Raw genomic sequence first — 15,459 nt, forward strand, 5'->3', positions numbered from 1 at the left:
CTTTCCCTATAACAGGAACTGGATCAGATGTTAAATTAATTTCCCCTGCTGTAAAATTAAGAGGAATTTAAATGTTATCACTTTGGTTAAGTTTTATCCAAATTTATAGCCTGGGGGGAGGCCCAACATCCATCATTTTTAAACTTAGCTGATGTATCTCTTTGTGCATTTCTTTCTATATTGCACCTTCCTCCAAAGAATCTCACAGCATCTTGCAAGCAATAATGAAGGACAGCCTCACACCATTCCTGTGAGGTAAGGAGGTACTATTCCCATCTGTAAAATGAGAACAAAACTGAAGCCTAGGATAGTCCTAGTTGTCCAAGGCCTTAAAAAACCCAAGTCACTGACAAAGTTGAAGGAGAGAAGTCCTACTGCTAGATTCACAGGGGAACGCAGCAACTACAGCAGCAAGCATTGCTGCATCTAACTAGTGACTTTAAAGACCTTGGTGCATCTAACTAGTAAGTTTAAAGACCTTGGTGCATCTAACTAGTGAGTTTAAAGACCTCGGTGCCTAAGCCAGAGGTGAGATGTTCAGCACCAAAGTGCCTCTGGGCCAGCATGTCTGACTGTGCTGTGGAAACACACGTGCTCTTGGTGTCTCCGGAGAGAGAGGCACTAGCTCAGTGGAGGCATTAAAGAATTACATTCTGGACTTGTCCAGGAACAAGTACCTGGGTTATCATGCAACAGCTCTTCTATGTCACATGCCTGTGCAAAGACATCGTGTTGACCCTCTGGGAAATATAAGCTTATTCAAGGCAACTTACTCCATAGTGAAAGACAGCTCTGCTGCTTCCTCACACCAGCAAGTGAGTGTGCACAGCCAGGCCAGCCAGTGTGAAGGTATCTACCATACCCTGTGGTAGCTGGCTCATGAGGTCACAGCCTCCAGCCCCTTAAAGCTCCAGTGCTCAGTTGCAGTCCTATCTCTGCAGTATGCTACTGTAAAGCTGCCTCTTCTCCTTTCCCACAACAGCAGCAGAAGATTGTGGCTTCTTCCCTTTTAATCCCTTAGCAAGCCAAAAGGCCATTTCAAAACTAACTTGCTAGAACTATTTATCACCTAGAAGGAGTTTCCAGACCAGGGCCTGCTATGCCAGAGGTTCTCTTTTGTTTTTCCCCTGACATTTTCAAACACTGCAGAAGAATGGGTCTTCCTCAAGACCATATGCTGCAAACGTTTCAAACACTGCAGAAGAATGGGTCATTTTCCATGTCTTCCTCAAGACCATATGCTGCAAACCATCTAGATGCTAGCAGCAGTTGGGATTTTTGAAGCTACTGGTGCCACACTGCTTCTCAACTGACATTTGAGCATCAACTTTTATCCTCTAAATCTGCTCTTTAGAAAATAAGTTACACTGGTGCCAAAGATTCAGTTACGTGGTAACAGAAGAAAGAAATTTAACTCTGAAGATTAATTAGGCAAACCACTTAATGAATTCTCTCACCTTAACAGTCTCATTTCTAACTTTTGTTTTTAAATTATGGTAGGACTGCTTGCAACTGCAATCTCATAGAAATGTATTGTTATTAAAGTCCTCCCCTGTGAGACCTATTCACTCTTTGTTCTCCTTAAGCACTGCTAATCAATGGCTTACCTGTTGGCTGCAAGAAAAGAGGAAGACTCCTTTTTTTGTTGTTTGTAATTGTATCAAATTCACTACAGATTGTCATCTGAAAAATGTTGAAAAGTTAGGGGGCATCTGGAATGATAATATCTGTGCTCTCCATTGCAGGCTTGCTGTCACTTAAAGTGTAAACACTCTGACACATCTAAAACACACTAGCATGAAAATGAAACTGAGTGAGTCTGGGAGGCCATAAAAAAAGTCTGAATTTGCAGTGAACTGCAAAATAATCACCAGTTTTGAACAATCTCTGGTTTAGGATGAAATGTTTCCATGTGTTATTAATTCCTACAGAATGTCCCACTTCCTACTCTGTGTTGTCTAACTTTTAGGTCACAACTGAGCTTGGATTTTTAATACTGCTGCTTTGCTTGGAGGTGAAGAAGAAGTCATTAAATTTGGCTGATCTCTTAGTGTAGTAGTGTGTTATCTGAAGTAACTCCTTTCAGAAATTATTTGAAGCTCTTCAATACTAATTACAAATATTATAGGCAGATTCCATTCCAGATATGGATCCTCCATTTTTTTGCTCATGATCATGACTGTTATTGAAATAGTTTTGCAAAGCATGGAGTCCCCTTCCTATCTCCCACAGTTCTCAGAATCCCTCCTGAGCACAGGGCACCAGCAAAAGACAGTGATTTCTTGTCAGTATGCCTTACTAGTTTTAGCTGTTGAAAGGGGATTAACAACCAAATAGTAACATAAATCTTCATTTTGAAAACTACATCACATTATTCCAGTCCAAACCCAGAATGTGAGTGAACATGTGAATACTGATAGAATTTATACTTCTAGTATTTAAAGAACTGTTCAAGTGACTAGAGGCAACCACCAGAGAAGGTATGTGAAGCCACTGCAAGAAATCACTTCAGTCTTTCCTGATTTTAACCTAAACACTGTGAATTTTCTGTGGCTGGGTCACAGCAAAAGAAAACTGAACTGCAGATGGCCCCATGATTCTGGACAGGGACTAGGGGATGTGATATATTGACATTCCTTCCCTCAAGCTGCCCTGAGTTAACAGCTGGTACTCTGGAGGAAGGATGCCTGGTGATTATCATTAGTGTAATGCTGTGAACACAGACACATTATCTTCCTGATTAGTCTATATGCTTAAGTGGCAGCATCATATTTGGGAACAGGAACATGGCCAAGAAGTCATGTGCATTAGGAGCCAGTCAAGCCATGATCTGAAGAGATCACGCTGGTTGCTGGCTACTAGTGTGAGCATGTGAGTGGCCCTGTATGGGGTTTTTACCTTTAAAGATAAGCAGGCTTTGAAAAAAATCCCTCAGTTGCCCAGTCTGTGTGTGAAGGAATCATTACTGATTTTCAGAACTGCAGTTCAGCTGCAAGAGACCAAACTTGCCAGGGGTAGGCACTTTTCCAACAGCCCACCCAGTCTGAAAGTCAAATACTTTTGGAGACAATAGGCTGCTATTCTCTCCCTAGAGTATTTGTAATCTCCTGAGAGGCTACATAAAAAAGCAAAGGCTGTTCTTGGATAGAAGTGAATTGAGGCTGGGGTAGGGAAGAGGAGGAATTGTCAACAGCAGTTACCACATCCAGCCACCCCAAACCACCATGTCCCTGTGATCATCACCCATTCCCACCTCATGCACACTGTAGCAGAAACTATTGGTCCAACCTATAGTGTACACAGAAGCAAGGAGATTTGGGATTAGAGGGGTAAAAAAAAACCCCAAAACACTCTTGCTGGTTTCAAAACTATTCAGTTCCCTGAAAATTTGTTATTCCTACCCTGAATCCCCAAGCATTTCCTCTGGGTCACATAGAGGTAATGTGGAGTCCCATCTGTTGGCCAGAACTCAGAGTCATTCTGGCTTACCATACAGACCTCTTGACTCATGCTTGTATCATTCCTGAGTATGGAGATCTTAATTCTCTGAGGACCAGTCTGAAGTTAGGCTGGTACAATACAGACCAGTCTGAAGTTATTGAAGTTCATCGAGGGCCAATGCAAAGTCATTTTGATCACTAACTGCTGGGTTCTGGATGCAGCTCCCTCTGCTCTGATGATCTCAGGAGTCTGGAGGGAGTTAAAGATTTCCTTCTAACTGAGTGATCCCAGTGAAGCAGAAAGTTACAGAAAAGCCCTGCAAGTTTTGTGCCGTTCTCAACTCATCTTTCAGTGATGCTTTCCAAGATGCCAATCAAATTGTCCAAACCCAACAAGTACCCATCCTCCCTGTTGCCTTCTTGCCAGGGGATCCTGTGATCCAGTGTCTGCCCATCAGGGAGAAGAGTGGTCTTTCCAAAATCAATCAGCCACACATTGGCATTCCCACTGCCATCATGTACAAAAAGTAGTGAACTTCCAACGACCTGGAAGACAGATTGAGATGATGTGGTTAAAAACACACCTTTAGCTCTCCCCCATCACTTAACACTTCCCACTAAGGAGATGACCTTGTCAGATGACCCATTCTCACCTGTGACCAAACAGACTTTTGGGTTGCACTTATATGGTGGCAATTTATATGCCCCATATCAATCAGTAACATATAAATGGGCAAGTAGATGGGAAAAGGGACCCAGCAGACAAGGGGAAGGAAAGCAATTCTCCAGCTCACTGGGCAGCAGGTGTCTGTTTGAGCAATTCAGCAAAAGCCAGTAGCTACTTTCAAAGACAGACCATGACCCATGACTACAAAATCCCACTAATAACAAGAGAAAACTGACAAGGTAAAAATGTCTAATCTAAAAATCATGAGCTGTAACAAGCAGAACTTAAAACGTTAATGATGCCCTCTGATAACGCCTTCATTGCCAAACTACAAGGGAAGGCTAGTGTACCAAATGCAAGCTTTCTGTTAAGATTCCCACTGGAATATACCAAGATTAGGCAAACCACAGGAAACTGGTACTAATAACCATTCCCTGCAGTGGCCCTGGGCTGTAAGTGCTAGTATGTTATAAAGAGAGGGGGAATTACTCCTCAACCAGTTTAATCTTCTGCATCCTTGTGATGCAGGCTTTGGGGCATCTGTGTTTTCTTCTACAAACTCCTTTCTACCAACAGAGCAGGCTGTTGTGAAGTACACCTGAATGCCTACACAAAGCAGCAGTGCCCCTCTACAGCATTACACTCATGGCTCACCTCATGTCGTTTGAAGAAGTCTGAGGATTCCAGAATGATATGAATCTCCTGCAGACGCTTGAGGTATTTGTTCTGGAAGGAGAGGATGAAAACACCAAACATAAGCATTTAAGTAAAGAATGAATAAAGATACTCAGTTTACAAGAGTCAATATAACAAAGAGATCACATTAATTTTAGGCTAGAACCTCCCAAACAACAGGTTCGTCCTTTGAAATTCAATCTGACAATACACTTCAACAAGCTTTCACAGTGAATGAACAGAGCAGAGCTCCTCTGTTGTGTGTATTACACCAAGCATACCTACCTGTCTTGCTTTGGATGCAGGAAGACTCTCTGCATGACTTTTTTCTTTTTATTAAAAAGTTTCCAACAATTAAAACTCTTTCAGTTCTCCACAGTGAAAAGCGAATGAAATTGTGTTAGAGAGACAAGGAGCTCCAACCATGTGGGGCAGAGAATAAGAACCCAAACAAGCAAAAAAGGCCTAATGCATAAAGCTCCAAAATGTATTTGTCATGTTGCCCTGTGTTACCAAGCATGCTTCCCCTGGAAGGCTCATCTGCCTTCATAATGGCCTCTACTCTGCAGCAAAACACTACAGAATTCTTTGAAGTTCCAAAGACAAGAGACATGTGGTGCCATCTACATCATCATCCCTCTGATGCATCTGACACCCATAGTTGAACCTGATGGCAAGCCATAAGTTAGTTTGACATTTTGCTAGCATGAGGAACTTGGGGTGAACAAGGCAAGAGCTGACAGGAGTAGTCCCAGCCTGCTACTTCACACAGTCCACCAAGTCCCCACATCCACTCCATCTGCTGAGAGGGACTGGAAGTTGAAACCATTTTCTTCCTTGTTAGTTTAATCCATTTTTCTTGTACCAGAGGAAGCATGGCCCTGAAGCAAGGTCACTGGGTCAAAGGTCAGTGAACTTGAAGAGTTCAGACTCACCAGAATAGTTGTGTTGCCCTCAATGAATTCCACAAAAACCTGTAGAACTTGCTCCTGTGTCTTTGTAGTTTTGAAGTTTGTGTTGCATGTTCCATCTGCCTTCTGCACAAAAACACACACAGAGATGATTCACACTACACACGTCCTTCCCCCCATCAGTCAGTCCTCTTGAACCTCCAACAGCTCAGCACTTGCTAACCAGATGAAAGCAAGTAGTTGAACAGGAAGAGAGCAGATAAGCCAAGCAAGAAGTGGATGAGAAGATACAAATGCTGATTGGATAACTTTAAATGGACTTCATTTCCTGTTGAGTGCAGTTAAAAAAAAACCCTCATGATATTACCAGCTTGCAGGAGGGTTTCCTCACATGTCACTACTAGCAGGGCAGAGTTCAATGGGGCAAACCACAGCGACCTCTTTGGTTGTCCTCTCATCTAGCTTGGTATAGCCAAACCCTGGCTGTGTGAGAGGACATTTTCAAGCCAAATTTTACTAGTCCATATTGTTTGGTTGTTTTGGTTTTTCCATGGGACAATGTCGTGGTTTAACCCCAGGCAGCAGCTCAGCACCACGCAGCTGCTTGCTCACTCCCTCCCTTCCCCACTGGGATGGGGAGGAGAATCATAACCAAATAAAACTTGTTGGTTGAGATAAGGAGGATTTAATAATTGAAACAATAATAAGGAAGATAACAAAGAGAGTGAAATAAAAGCCAAGAAAGGCAAGTGATGCACAAAGCAATTGCTCTGCCCACTGAGCGATGTCCAGCCAGTCCCTGAGCAGGGATCTGCCCCTCCTGGCCAACTCCCCCCAGTTTATATGCTGGCCATGATGTCATATGTATGGTATATCCCTTTGGCTAGTTTGGGTCAGCTGTCCTGGCTGCATCCCCTCCCAACTTCTTGCTGGCAGGGCATGAAAAGCTGAAAAATCCTCAACTTAGTAATTAAACACTACTTAGCAACAACTAAAACCCATCCATGCGTTACCAACGTTATTCTCACACTAAAGCCAAACCACAGCACTGCACCAGCTACTAGGAGGAAAATTAACTCTATCCCAGCCAAAACCAGCACAGGAAATCAAAGAATTTCCATTAAAACTCAGCTCCCAATATACCTTTGCACATTAACATGACCCAGAAGTTGCAGAGCAGAAACCTAGTTGCACGCAGGAACAACTTGGGATTTGCACTGCTGGTGGTGGCAAATACTGGCAGTGACAAAGAAGTGAGTGAATTTTGGCAAAGGACAGTGTCAGCACACCTGTATCCATCTGAGTCCTGGGGAAATTCAGAGTATTTTTGTGCAAGCAGTAGGGTTCAGTACAGAAGCATCCTGCTCCTGAAAAAAACAAGTCTTGTGGGGCTACAAGTAAATAAGAGCAGGGCATGAATCAGAGATATCTGTCAGCATGGACTATATGAATATGCATTTCTCCAAGAATATCCCTGCTGCTTCAACACACACAAATATGAGCTTTTAGCACATGGATGTATAACACAGCAGTTATTCCAGTTGGTGGCCTGTATCCATTAAACATCTGCAGGATTATCACACTCTTTTCCTCCCCAGTGTATCAGCCCAATGAAATCCCTCATTAGATTGCCCAGAAAGGTTGTGGATGCCACCTTCCTAGAGGCCAGGGTGGATGGGGGCTTGAGCAAACTGGTCTAGTTGAGAGGCATCCCTACCCACAGCAGGGAGGTTGGATTAGATGATCTCTAGGGTCCCTTCCAAACTAAGCCATTCTGTTATTCTATGATTATAAAAGTAAACCAACAGGTCATCAAAATGTGTCCCCTCCTACATGTTAAAAGTCATCGCACCAAAACTGGGTAAATTCAGCTCCAGTTTCAGCAGGTGAAACACTATTTCCTCCACAGCAGAATTCAGCTCCTAGTACATCCATGAAAAAAATCCAGTAATGCTGAATTTCCAGCTTCATCATGCAAGAGAATGAACTGACTGAACGGCAACGCTGTGCAGAAGAGCCTCCCACCTACCAGACTTTCTAGCAGTAGAATAAACAGAATTTTATTCCAAGGCTGTGGGCCAAATACAAGTGTGGCATGTCAGCCTGATGAGATGTGTAAGTTATGAAAGAGAAGATCAGCCAGTAGGCAGTGAAAGTTAGGAGCCATCTGAGCTGATGTATGATAATAATCCACAGCACACAGAAATCTGGAACCTAACTCTGATGCCTTGTACCTCTTCACTACTGTAAGGTTGTTTTAAAATTAACTTCTCTCCGTGCCCCAAATCCCAGAGCAAATTCTGGAGGAGCTGCTGTGAGTTCCCTTTTCATCCATTTTTTTTGTCTGGACAGAGTAGTTGCTTGCTTCCCTCTTGCTCAGAAACACTTCTATGGTTTTGTTCCTAGGCAGTGGTTGGCAGGAAACGTAGCTGATGACTGACTTCACTTGCTGTAAACAACATCCAGATTTTGGATTGCACCATCCTTCATATTCCATACCAAGTCCTTGCAGCAACAGTGGATGGACCTGACCCCTAGCATGCTGCAGTGAGGGGGCCACCTCTCATCAGATGTGACAATGACACGGCCAGCAGGAGGGCAGGTTGGGTAACTCCATAAGATAATGCTCCCTCTCTTCACCTGTGAGGTCTTGCTCAGATACCTCTGCAGACTTCCTCCAAAGAGCTGTGGGTTACTAAATGGAGTCATGAAGATTTATGAATCAATCTGACATCCTCCTGGGAAAATTACTGTCCCTAATCTACAACTAAAGGAATGGTACCAAAGGAAGAAGTAACTTCCCAAACTGCACAGAGACTCAAGGGCAGAATGGGAAGCCAGAAGTCCCAATTTTCAGCCTCGTGCATCATGGATCTGCAAAACTATTAGCTTAGTGTTGTGGAGACAATGTTTGTGGTGCTTAACCTTCAGACAGCCCCCTCCAGAGAGGAAACTTGTATTCTGAATCTGGCAGGCACAAGAGACTGTCAGGTGCCAGCTGTAAGGAAACCCAATGGTTTGAACTATTTTTGATAAGGGGAAAAGGGACAAATTGCATAAATGAACCTGACTTGATTTCAGAGATATGGAAACAAGGCAAGGCAAAGGGATGGATCAGCCTAAAGAGAAAAGGTGCCCCACTGATGAAGAAGGGCCACATGTGGTGGATCAGATCTTATTCACTGGCAGCCACTTCACAGAAAGGCTTCTGTGATTTCACTTGCTTGCTTCTCCTTCTTACTTCAGCAGCCACAGGGCAGGATTATTTCTGAATGATCAAACTCAACCTATTTGCTAAACTAACTCCAGGAGTTAGCAGTGCCCCCAGGGAGAACAACCCCTTTGTCCCACCAGCCACTAACTGGTGCTATGGACCCTTGGAGGCCCTCCTCTCAAAATGGGGATCTCTGCAGCATGGCTTTGCTTTTCTGCAGATACACAGTGGAACAGTGTAGGGAGCACTGATGAGCTGCACTGCTTGAGCAACTCCCTTTCTGTCACCATTTCTCCATATTAAAAAATAAAAGACTGATACCTACATCCCTTGTGAGAGCAGAGGAGGAAAAGGTTCTGTACTGCAGCACTCCAAAGGGTTTCCTGTGCTTAGCCAAGGATTAAGTATTTGTGTTGCCTTTGCACAGTCACAGCACTGTCTCAACAGAAGGACACAGCACACAGTTTGTGTGTCACACTGCTCCTGCCTGCCTCTGATAGCCACCCAAACCACAAAGGACAAGCCAGGAGGTTTAACTGCAGCTCCCTTAGCTCAGTCACCCTCCAAGACTCCACATAAACCTGCACATCTTCTACACTGACCAGCTATCTTTCCAAGAACATACATAAGAGGTCACAAGATTATCTGGGTTTCTGATTCCATGACACAGAGCATCCCAAGACTTAAGTGGGATAAGAATAAAACAGGTATCCTGACAACATCATGAGGTGGCTAAAAGGTAAGACAGGAGAGTCTTGGCTGCACTACAGCCAGATCATCTACCATCCAGACAGTTCCTGCATGAGGATGCCCAACAGCCAGGAGTGGGTGGCACAGCGTACAGGGGCCAGCACAGCCTGAGCTGGAAGCCCTGGTTCCTGTATCACAGCAGGAGAATCTGTCAGTGAGGAAGGGAGAAGACAACACAGGGAAGTGGAGAAGACGGGGGTGGTTAAAGAGCCTCTGCTTGTCAGAGTCACCCTCTTTTACCCCTTCCTTCCTCCTAGCTGCTTGAACTATGAAATGGAAGCAAAACTAAGACAGATATAATCTCTAACATCTTAACATACCTAAATTAAACATACGTGCCCTGGGAACATCCTGAAATCACACAGGGTAACCCATGATAACTTCTTCACAGCTATCCCATCATGGGCTTCAGGTAACAGGTACCCACCCAGGGCATGGGTGGGTCTGGGCAGCCCAAACCATTCTGTGATTCAGTGATTCTATGTTCTGAGAGTAGGTTCTTAAGAGGCTTTCTGGGTAGATATATCATGTTCCCACAAGACACAACAAAGAATTAATGGGTAGGAAAGAAAATTGCCAAGCTGCTTTTGTGGCTGTAAGGCATTATCCTAGGAATGGTACAGGGGCATAAACCTACCCACTAAGAACAGCAGATGGAATTTGTTGATGGAGACATTTTATTTTTGATTGTTTCAGCTTTATTCCAGCACCATCTACATTTGATATTGTCATTGTATTTAAAAAGGAAAGGGGTTTCCTTGATCCCAAACACATCAAAGCTAATGCTTTTAACATGGCTTGTAAACATAACTGGAACAAAACCAATTTACTGTGACTCACTTGGAATAAATATCCATAGTTCCTGGATGAGAAAAGTAATTGCCTGGGGAGAGGCGGTTACTTATTCAGTTCTGAACTCTTCCTTCCATCACTCTCATTTTCATTCCATCTACACTGTGTGGACCTGCTTGAGCCTTCCTGAAACATCTCTGTGGCTGAACCAACTATGGCTGATGAGCATTTGATGCTTAAAATCATCGCCACTACTCTGTTATAATTGCAATGGAAAGCCTCAATGCACTGAACTCTGTGGTTTCTGTTGGCACCTTCACACCCAGTCCTTTGGAAAACCCAGCTCCTGATGCACACTAGCTTTTTGATTAATCAACATATCCAACCAACATAGTTCTGTCTCCAAGAACAGGCAGGAGTGAAACTGTTACCTTGATCCCTTCAATTCTGAAGCCCAGGTTGGCACTAGAGCTGATGGTTTCCCTCCACTGCATGTATCTGGGTTTGGTGACAGCATGCTGGGCATTCTCTTCAGCTGTGGGAGCCAGAGGATCCACTTCAATCATTTTCTTGTACATGTCCTTACGCAGCTTCGGTTTCTCACGGGCCTTAGTCAACTCTTCCTCCAAGTATGTCCTGCAAAAACATCACATCCCAATGAAATTGTAAGGATTTCCCAAACATTTCTTTTTACAACGTATAATCTGGCCTCAAATGTCAACCAGGAAAGTAAGTGTTACTATTCCCCCAGTTTTCCATATGGGGAAACTAAAGAACACAGACTAATGACTGCACAAACAGTGTCATTCATTTCTTATTCTAACTACACCTTTACTTACTGTCACATGTTATTGTTCTGTCCTGCTTACAAACTGGGAGAAAGATGAATTTTTACTGTGCCATGAAATAGAACTGTATTTTCAGAGGACAATTAGGAGAGAGCCTTTACAATGAAATCAAAAGCAAATAGGGTTGCTGAAGTCTTACTGTCCTCTCTCTCCTCAAAAAAAACCACTCTAACATCAGTCATGTGTGATTTTTTCTTAGGCTTCAAAAAGCAATTAACGTTTTACTTAATGCATTACAGTGAAAGACAGAATCACTCCTCATATAGGGAAAATTAAAGAGTAAAGCAGATTATGTGAGCTGTTCCAAACCAGAAGAGATAACTAAGAACAGGAAAGTGAAGGGTGACAAATATTCCACTCGCATTTCGAGCTGGGAATTTTGCTCCTTGTGGAGTTTTTTGCATACACAAAGATCAAATGAACTGGCAGTGAATGAATTATGTAATTTTTTTTTTCCCCAGGGATTATCAGGCCACTGCAGAGAAGCTTTTTCTTAAACCACCCCTGAAACTTTCATCATGCAGATAGTTTTTAAGGCTATACATCAGTGAGTTTCCAGAATCCATGTACAATCAGTCAACTGTGGCACAGTCTCCTCAGGTTGTCCAAAGTGTCAAACCAGCTACAGCTTGTCTGGACTGAAACCCAAGGCTCCAAAAACGCTGCTAACTCCTCCAGAGAGAGCATGACCACACCTCTTGCTTCCTTCAAATGCATCAGGGTTAGAAAGCACCTTCTCTTTCATGCACCCCACCTGATCCCCATCTTGCAGTCCATCACAGAAGGCCCTTCAAAATCAGTAAGCAGGTCATCCAGCTGGATGTAGCTCTCCCCATCCCTCTCCACCACGCCGTGGAAGCGAGGGACGCAGGAGTGCAGCGGGTCTTTCATCAGCCGCTCAAAACACTCCTTCTCGTTCTCTGAGAAACGCTTCAGGATCCTCCCGCTGTCAGCTGCCTTGAAGCTCCCTAAAAAAGGAGAAATCACAGAGTCATTAAGGTTGGAAAGGACCTCCAAGATCATCAAACCCAACCGTCAACACAACACTCCCATGACCATTAAATGAGGTCCCAAACTGCCACGTCTATAGATTTTTTGGACACCTCCAGGGATGGCGACTCCATCACCTCTCTGGGCAGCCTGGTCCAAAGCCTCACCACTCTGTCAGGGAAAAAACTCTTCCAAATATCAAATCTAAACCTCCCCTGATACAACTTCAGCCCATTTCCTCTCGTCCTGTCGCTACTTACCTGGGAGAAGAGACCAACACCCACCTCACTCCAACCTCCTCTCATGTAGTTGTAGACAGAATAAGGTCCCCTCCCAGCCTCTTCTCCAGGCTAAACAATCCCAGCTCCCTCAGCCACTCCTCAGAAGAAACATTCCCCAGACCCTTCGCCAGCTTTGTTGCCCTTCTCTGGACCTGCTCCAGCACCTCAAGGGTCTTTCTTCTACTGTGGGGCCCAAAACTGAGCCCAGTACTCAAGCTGTGGCCTCACCAGTGCCGAGTCCAGGGGCACGATCACCTCCCTACTCCTGCTGGACACACTAGTTTTGATCCAGGCCAGGATGCTGGTGGCCTTCTTGGCCACCTGGGCACACTGCTGGCTCACATTCAGCTGTCTGTCCACCAGCACCCCCAGAAATCAAAACACGTGCTGACAAGACCAACCCACAGAAAAGACAAACACCTTCCCCCACCACTCCACCTTCATCTACCTCAGCCTCATGACACCAGGTAGAGATTTCCCATGAGCAGAAAAGATACAAAACAAAACACCCAGGACAAACACAGCCCTTAGCAGTTAAAGTCCATTTGGATACATTCCCACCTCAGAATTTATAGCTTTAAGGAGTGCAGCTGCTCCAGGCCATTGTTTTGTTTGGGGTTTTTTTTCCTTCCACGCTAAACTCTTTGTTAGGATATTAAACATTACTATACATACTAAAATGCACAGGAAGAAGCTACAAGCCAGAATTCACTAATCCTCTGACAGGCTATTTTAAAGCTGCATAACACTCCCAGTGTTGGCTTTGTCCTTAATCCTCACATGGGCTCTACCTGCTGAGTGTGTACATACAGAGGCAGTACAGCCAAGCAGTGATTGTTCAACAGCCCCAAAGAGGCCAGGAGCCAAGCACTGCCCTTTCCACACACACACATGCTGTGACTGCACACGCCTGTACCTCCAGGCACTGCCTCTTCCCTGGAGCCTGCTACTCACAGTGCAAATGGGGTTTTTGTTTCTTCCAGCTCTGTGTCTGAATGGTAACCAGTGCAAATGACAGCCTGTATAGACCAAGAGTGGCAATAATTATTCTCCAGCTGTCTGGATTCTCCTGTCCAGACACTTTCCTCTCCTCCAATCTGCCACTAACATGTGAGGAGAGCACATGTTTTGTCCAGGGGTACCCTTTAACCTACACAACATACAATAGGCACCAAAGTAGAAGCCTCATTAATCCTGGGGCCAACACTCCACTTTTGTCCCATCAGGACCCTTCAGCTATTGCAAACTGGTTATTCCCTGACAAATCTCAGAATTGGCACTGCCTGAGCACAAGGGTGAGGGTGGTGATGGCCAAGGGTTTTGTTTAGAAAGAACTCATTGTATCAGAGAGAAGAACAGCTGCAAAACGATGGATGAAATGCAATCACACAAAACTAAAGCAAACTGGTGCAGTATCTCTCCTAATCAGCTTTCAGTAACCTCTTAACCCTCCTCTTCCACCCTACTACACAACTACAGAGCCAGTGCACCACTCCACACAGATCAAGCTAACCCCACACAAGCTGTGATAAAACCCACGGCAGGACTGGGTCATCTGGGCATTGTGTGAATCAAGCCAGGCCCACCAACACCACTGTGCAAAATGCAGCTCCCTCCAGTTCCAGGCCTAAATAAATGTCTCTGCACAGCTCTGAAGTGCACCATGTTAGTGCATTAGCATATCAAGAGGTGGTTCAGGTACTGCACTACAGCACGATGCAGCGTAGGTGCCTGCCCACATGGGTACTAATAAACCCCCCACTGGCACTTTAGGAACAAGGGCTGCAGAGGAATTAAATGAAGCACGAGAGAAGCAAACCTGATGACTTCTTTGTTAGTTTTTTCTTCCCCTTACCAATGAAACAAAGCCTATGTCAGGAGCTTCTACACAGCTAGCACAACTTCTGCAGATGCAAAACTAGGACCAGTCAGCTGAGCAGCTACAGTGAACAATGACAGAAAGATGAATAACATTCAAATGAGGGGTTTGGGGTTGGTATTAGAAACACTGTCCTTGCCAGGGCTGAGGCACATACAGGCATGGACAGTAATCCTTCCCAACAATGACAAACTTGCAACACAGACACCTGGTCAGCAACTCAGTTTTCACCAGATTTCTTTTCCACCCAAGTGCTAACATTCAAATGAGGGGTTTGGGGCTGGTATTAGAAACACTGTCCTTGCCAGGGCTGAGGCACATACAGGCATGGACAGTAATCCTTCCCAACCCACATACTGGCTGATCAGTCAAGAAAGATGATGCCCTACCACAACCAGCAGCAACAGACAGACTAGGGCTTCAACTCCCCAGTCCCTCTTGTATGTAAAGTTTGTGTCAGAGGGAAACATCAACTTAATGTGTCAGGAGCCCCAAAGTCTGACCATCCCTTGCTCTATCACTTCCTCTTCCCTATCCCCACCATAACTGAAAGAAAGATGTTCTAGTTCACAGATTTATGTGATATTGGCTGTTTCCTTTTTACCTGAAGGAAGGAAGCAGAGAAACACCAAAACACTGTTTTCCTTGCTGCTGGCATCCCCACTCCAGAGACAAGGACATTGAAGGTATCTGCCTCACCTGTATGCCCAGCCAGCTGCACCCATGAGTAGCGTTTCTTGAAGGGGCTGATGACTGGTAAGTTAACCATGGTTTTAATTGTATGCCATGCCTTTTTCTGGAATACAAAGAAAAGAAATATTAAGTTGGGCAAAAGCCGAAATCCTGACGTGCCAGACACCTACCACAGAGCTTCATGTACATTGAATTGCTCCTCACTCATCTGTACTTGCTCAAAGGTGGAAGCACAAAACAGACACTATGATCATCGCTGGAAAAATACACACATAAAATGAAGGATGGACTTCAATGTAATGCTCTAGCATCCACAAGA

General features: G+C 44.5%; 1 protein-coding gene across 1 annotated transcript; it reads right to left on the reverse strand.

Annotated features, from left to right (window-relative positions):
* Window positions 1-3,782: 3,782 nt before the first annotated feature.
* Window positions 3,783-15,243, reverse strand: ITPKA (inositol-trisphosphate 3-kinase A; the record flags this gene model as incomplete). The annotated part of the gene is made up of 6 exons (XM_008949442.1): window positions 3,783-3,986; window positions 4,762-4,833; window positions 5,718-5,819; window positions 10,881-11,085; window positions 12,052-12,265; window positions 15,147-15,243. Coding segments are annotated over 6 exons (894 nt in total), but the record flags the coding sequence as incomplete, so codon positions are not given.
* Window positions 15,244-15,459: the final 216 nt, after the last annotated feature.

The sequence above is a fragment of the Merops nubicus genome, unplaced genomic scaffold (assembly GCF_000691845.1).
Source record: "Merops nubicus isolate BGI_N331 unplaced genomic scaffold, ASM69184v1 scaffold9701, whole genome shotgun sequence".
NCBI lineage: Eukaryota > Metazoa > Chordata > Aves > Coraciiformes > Meropidae > Merops > Merops nubicus.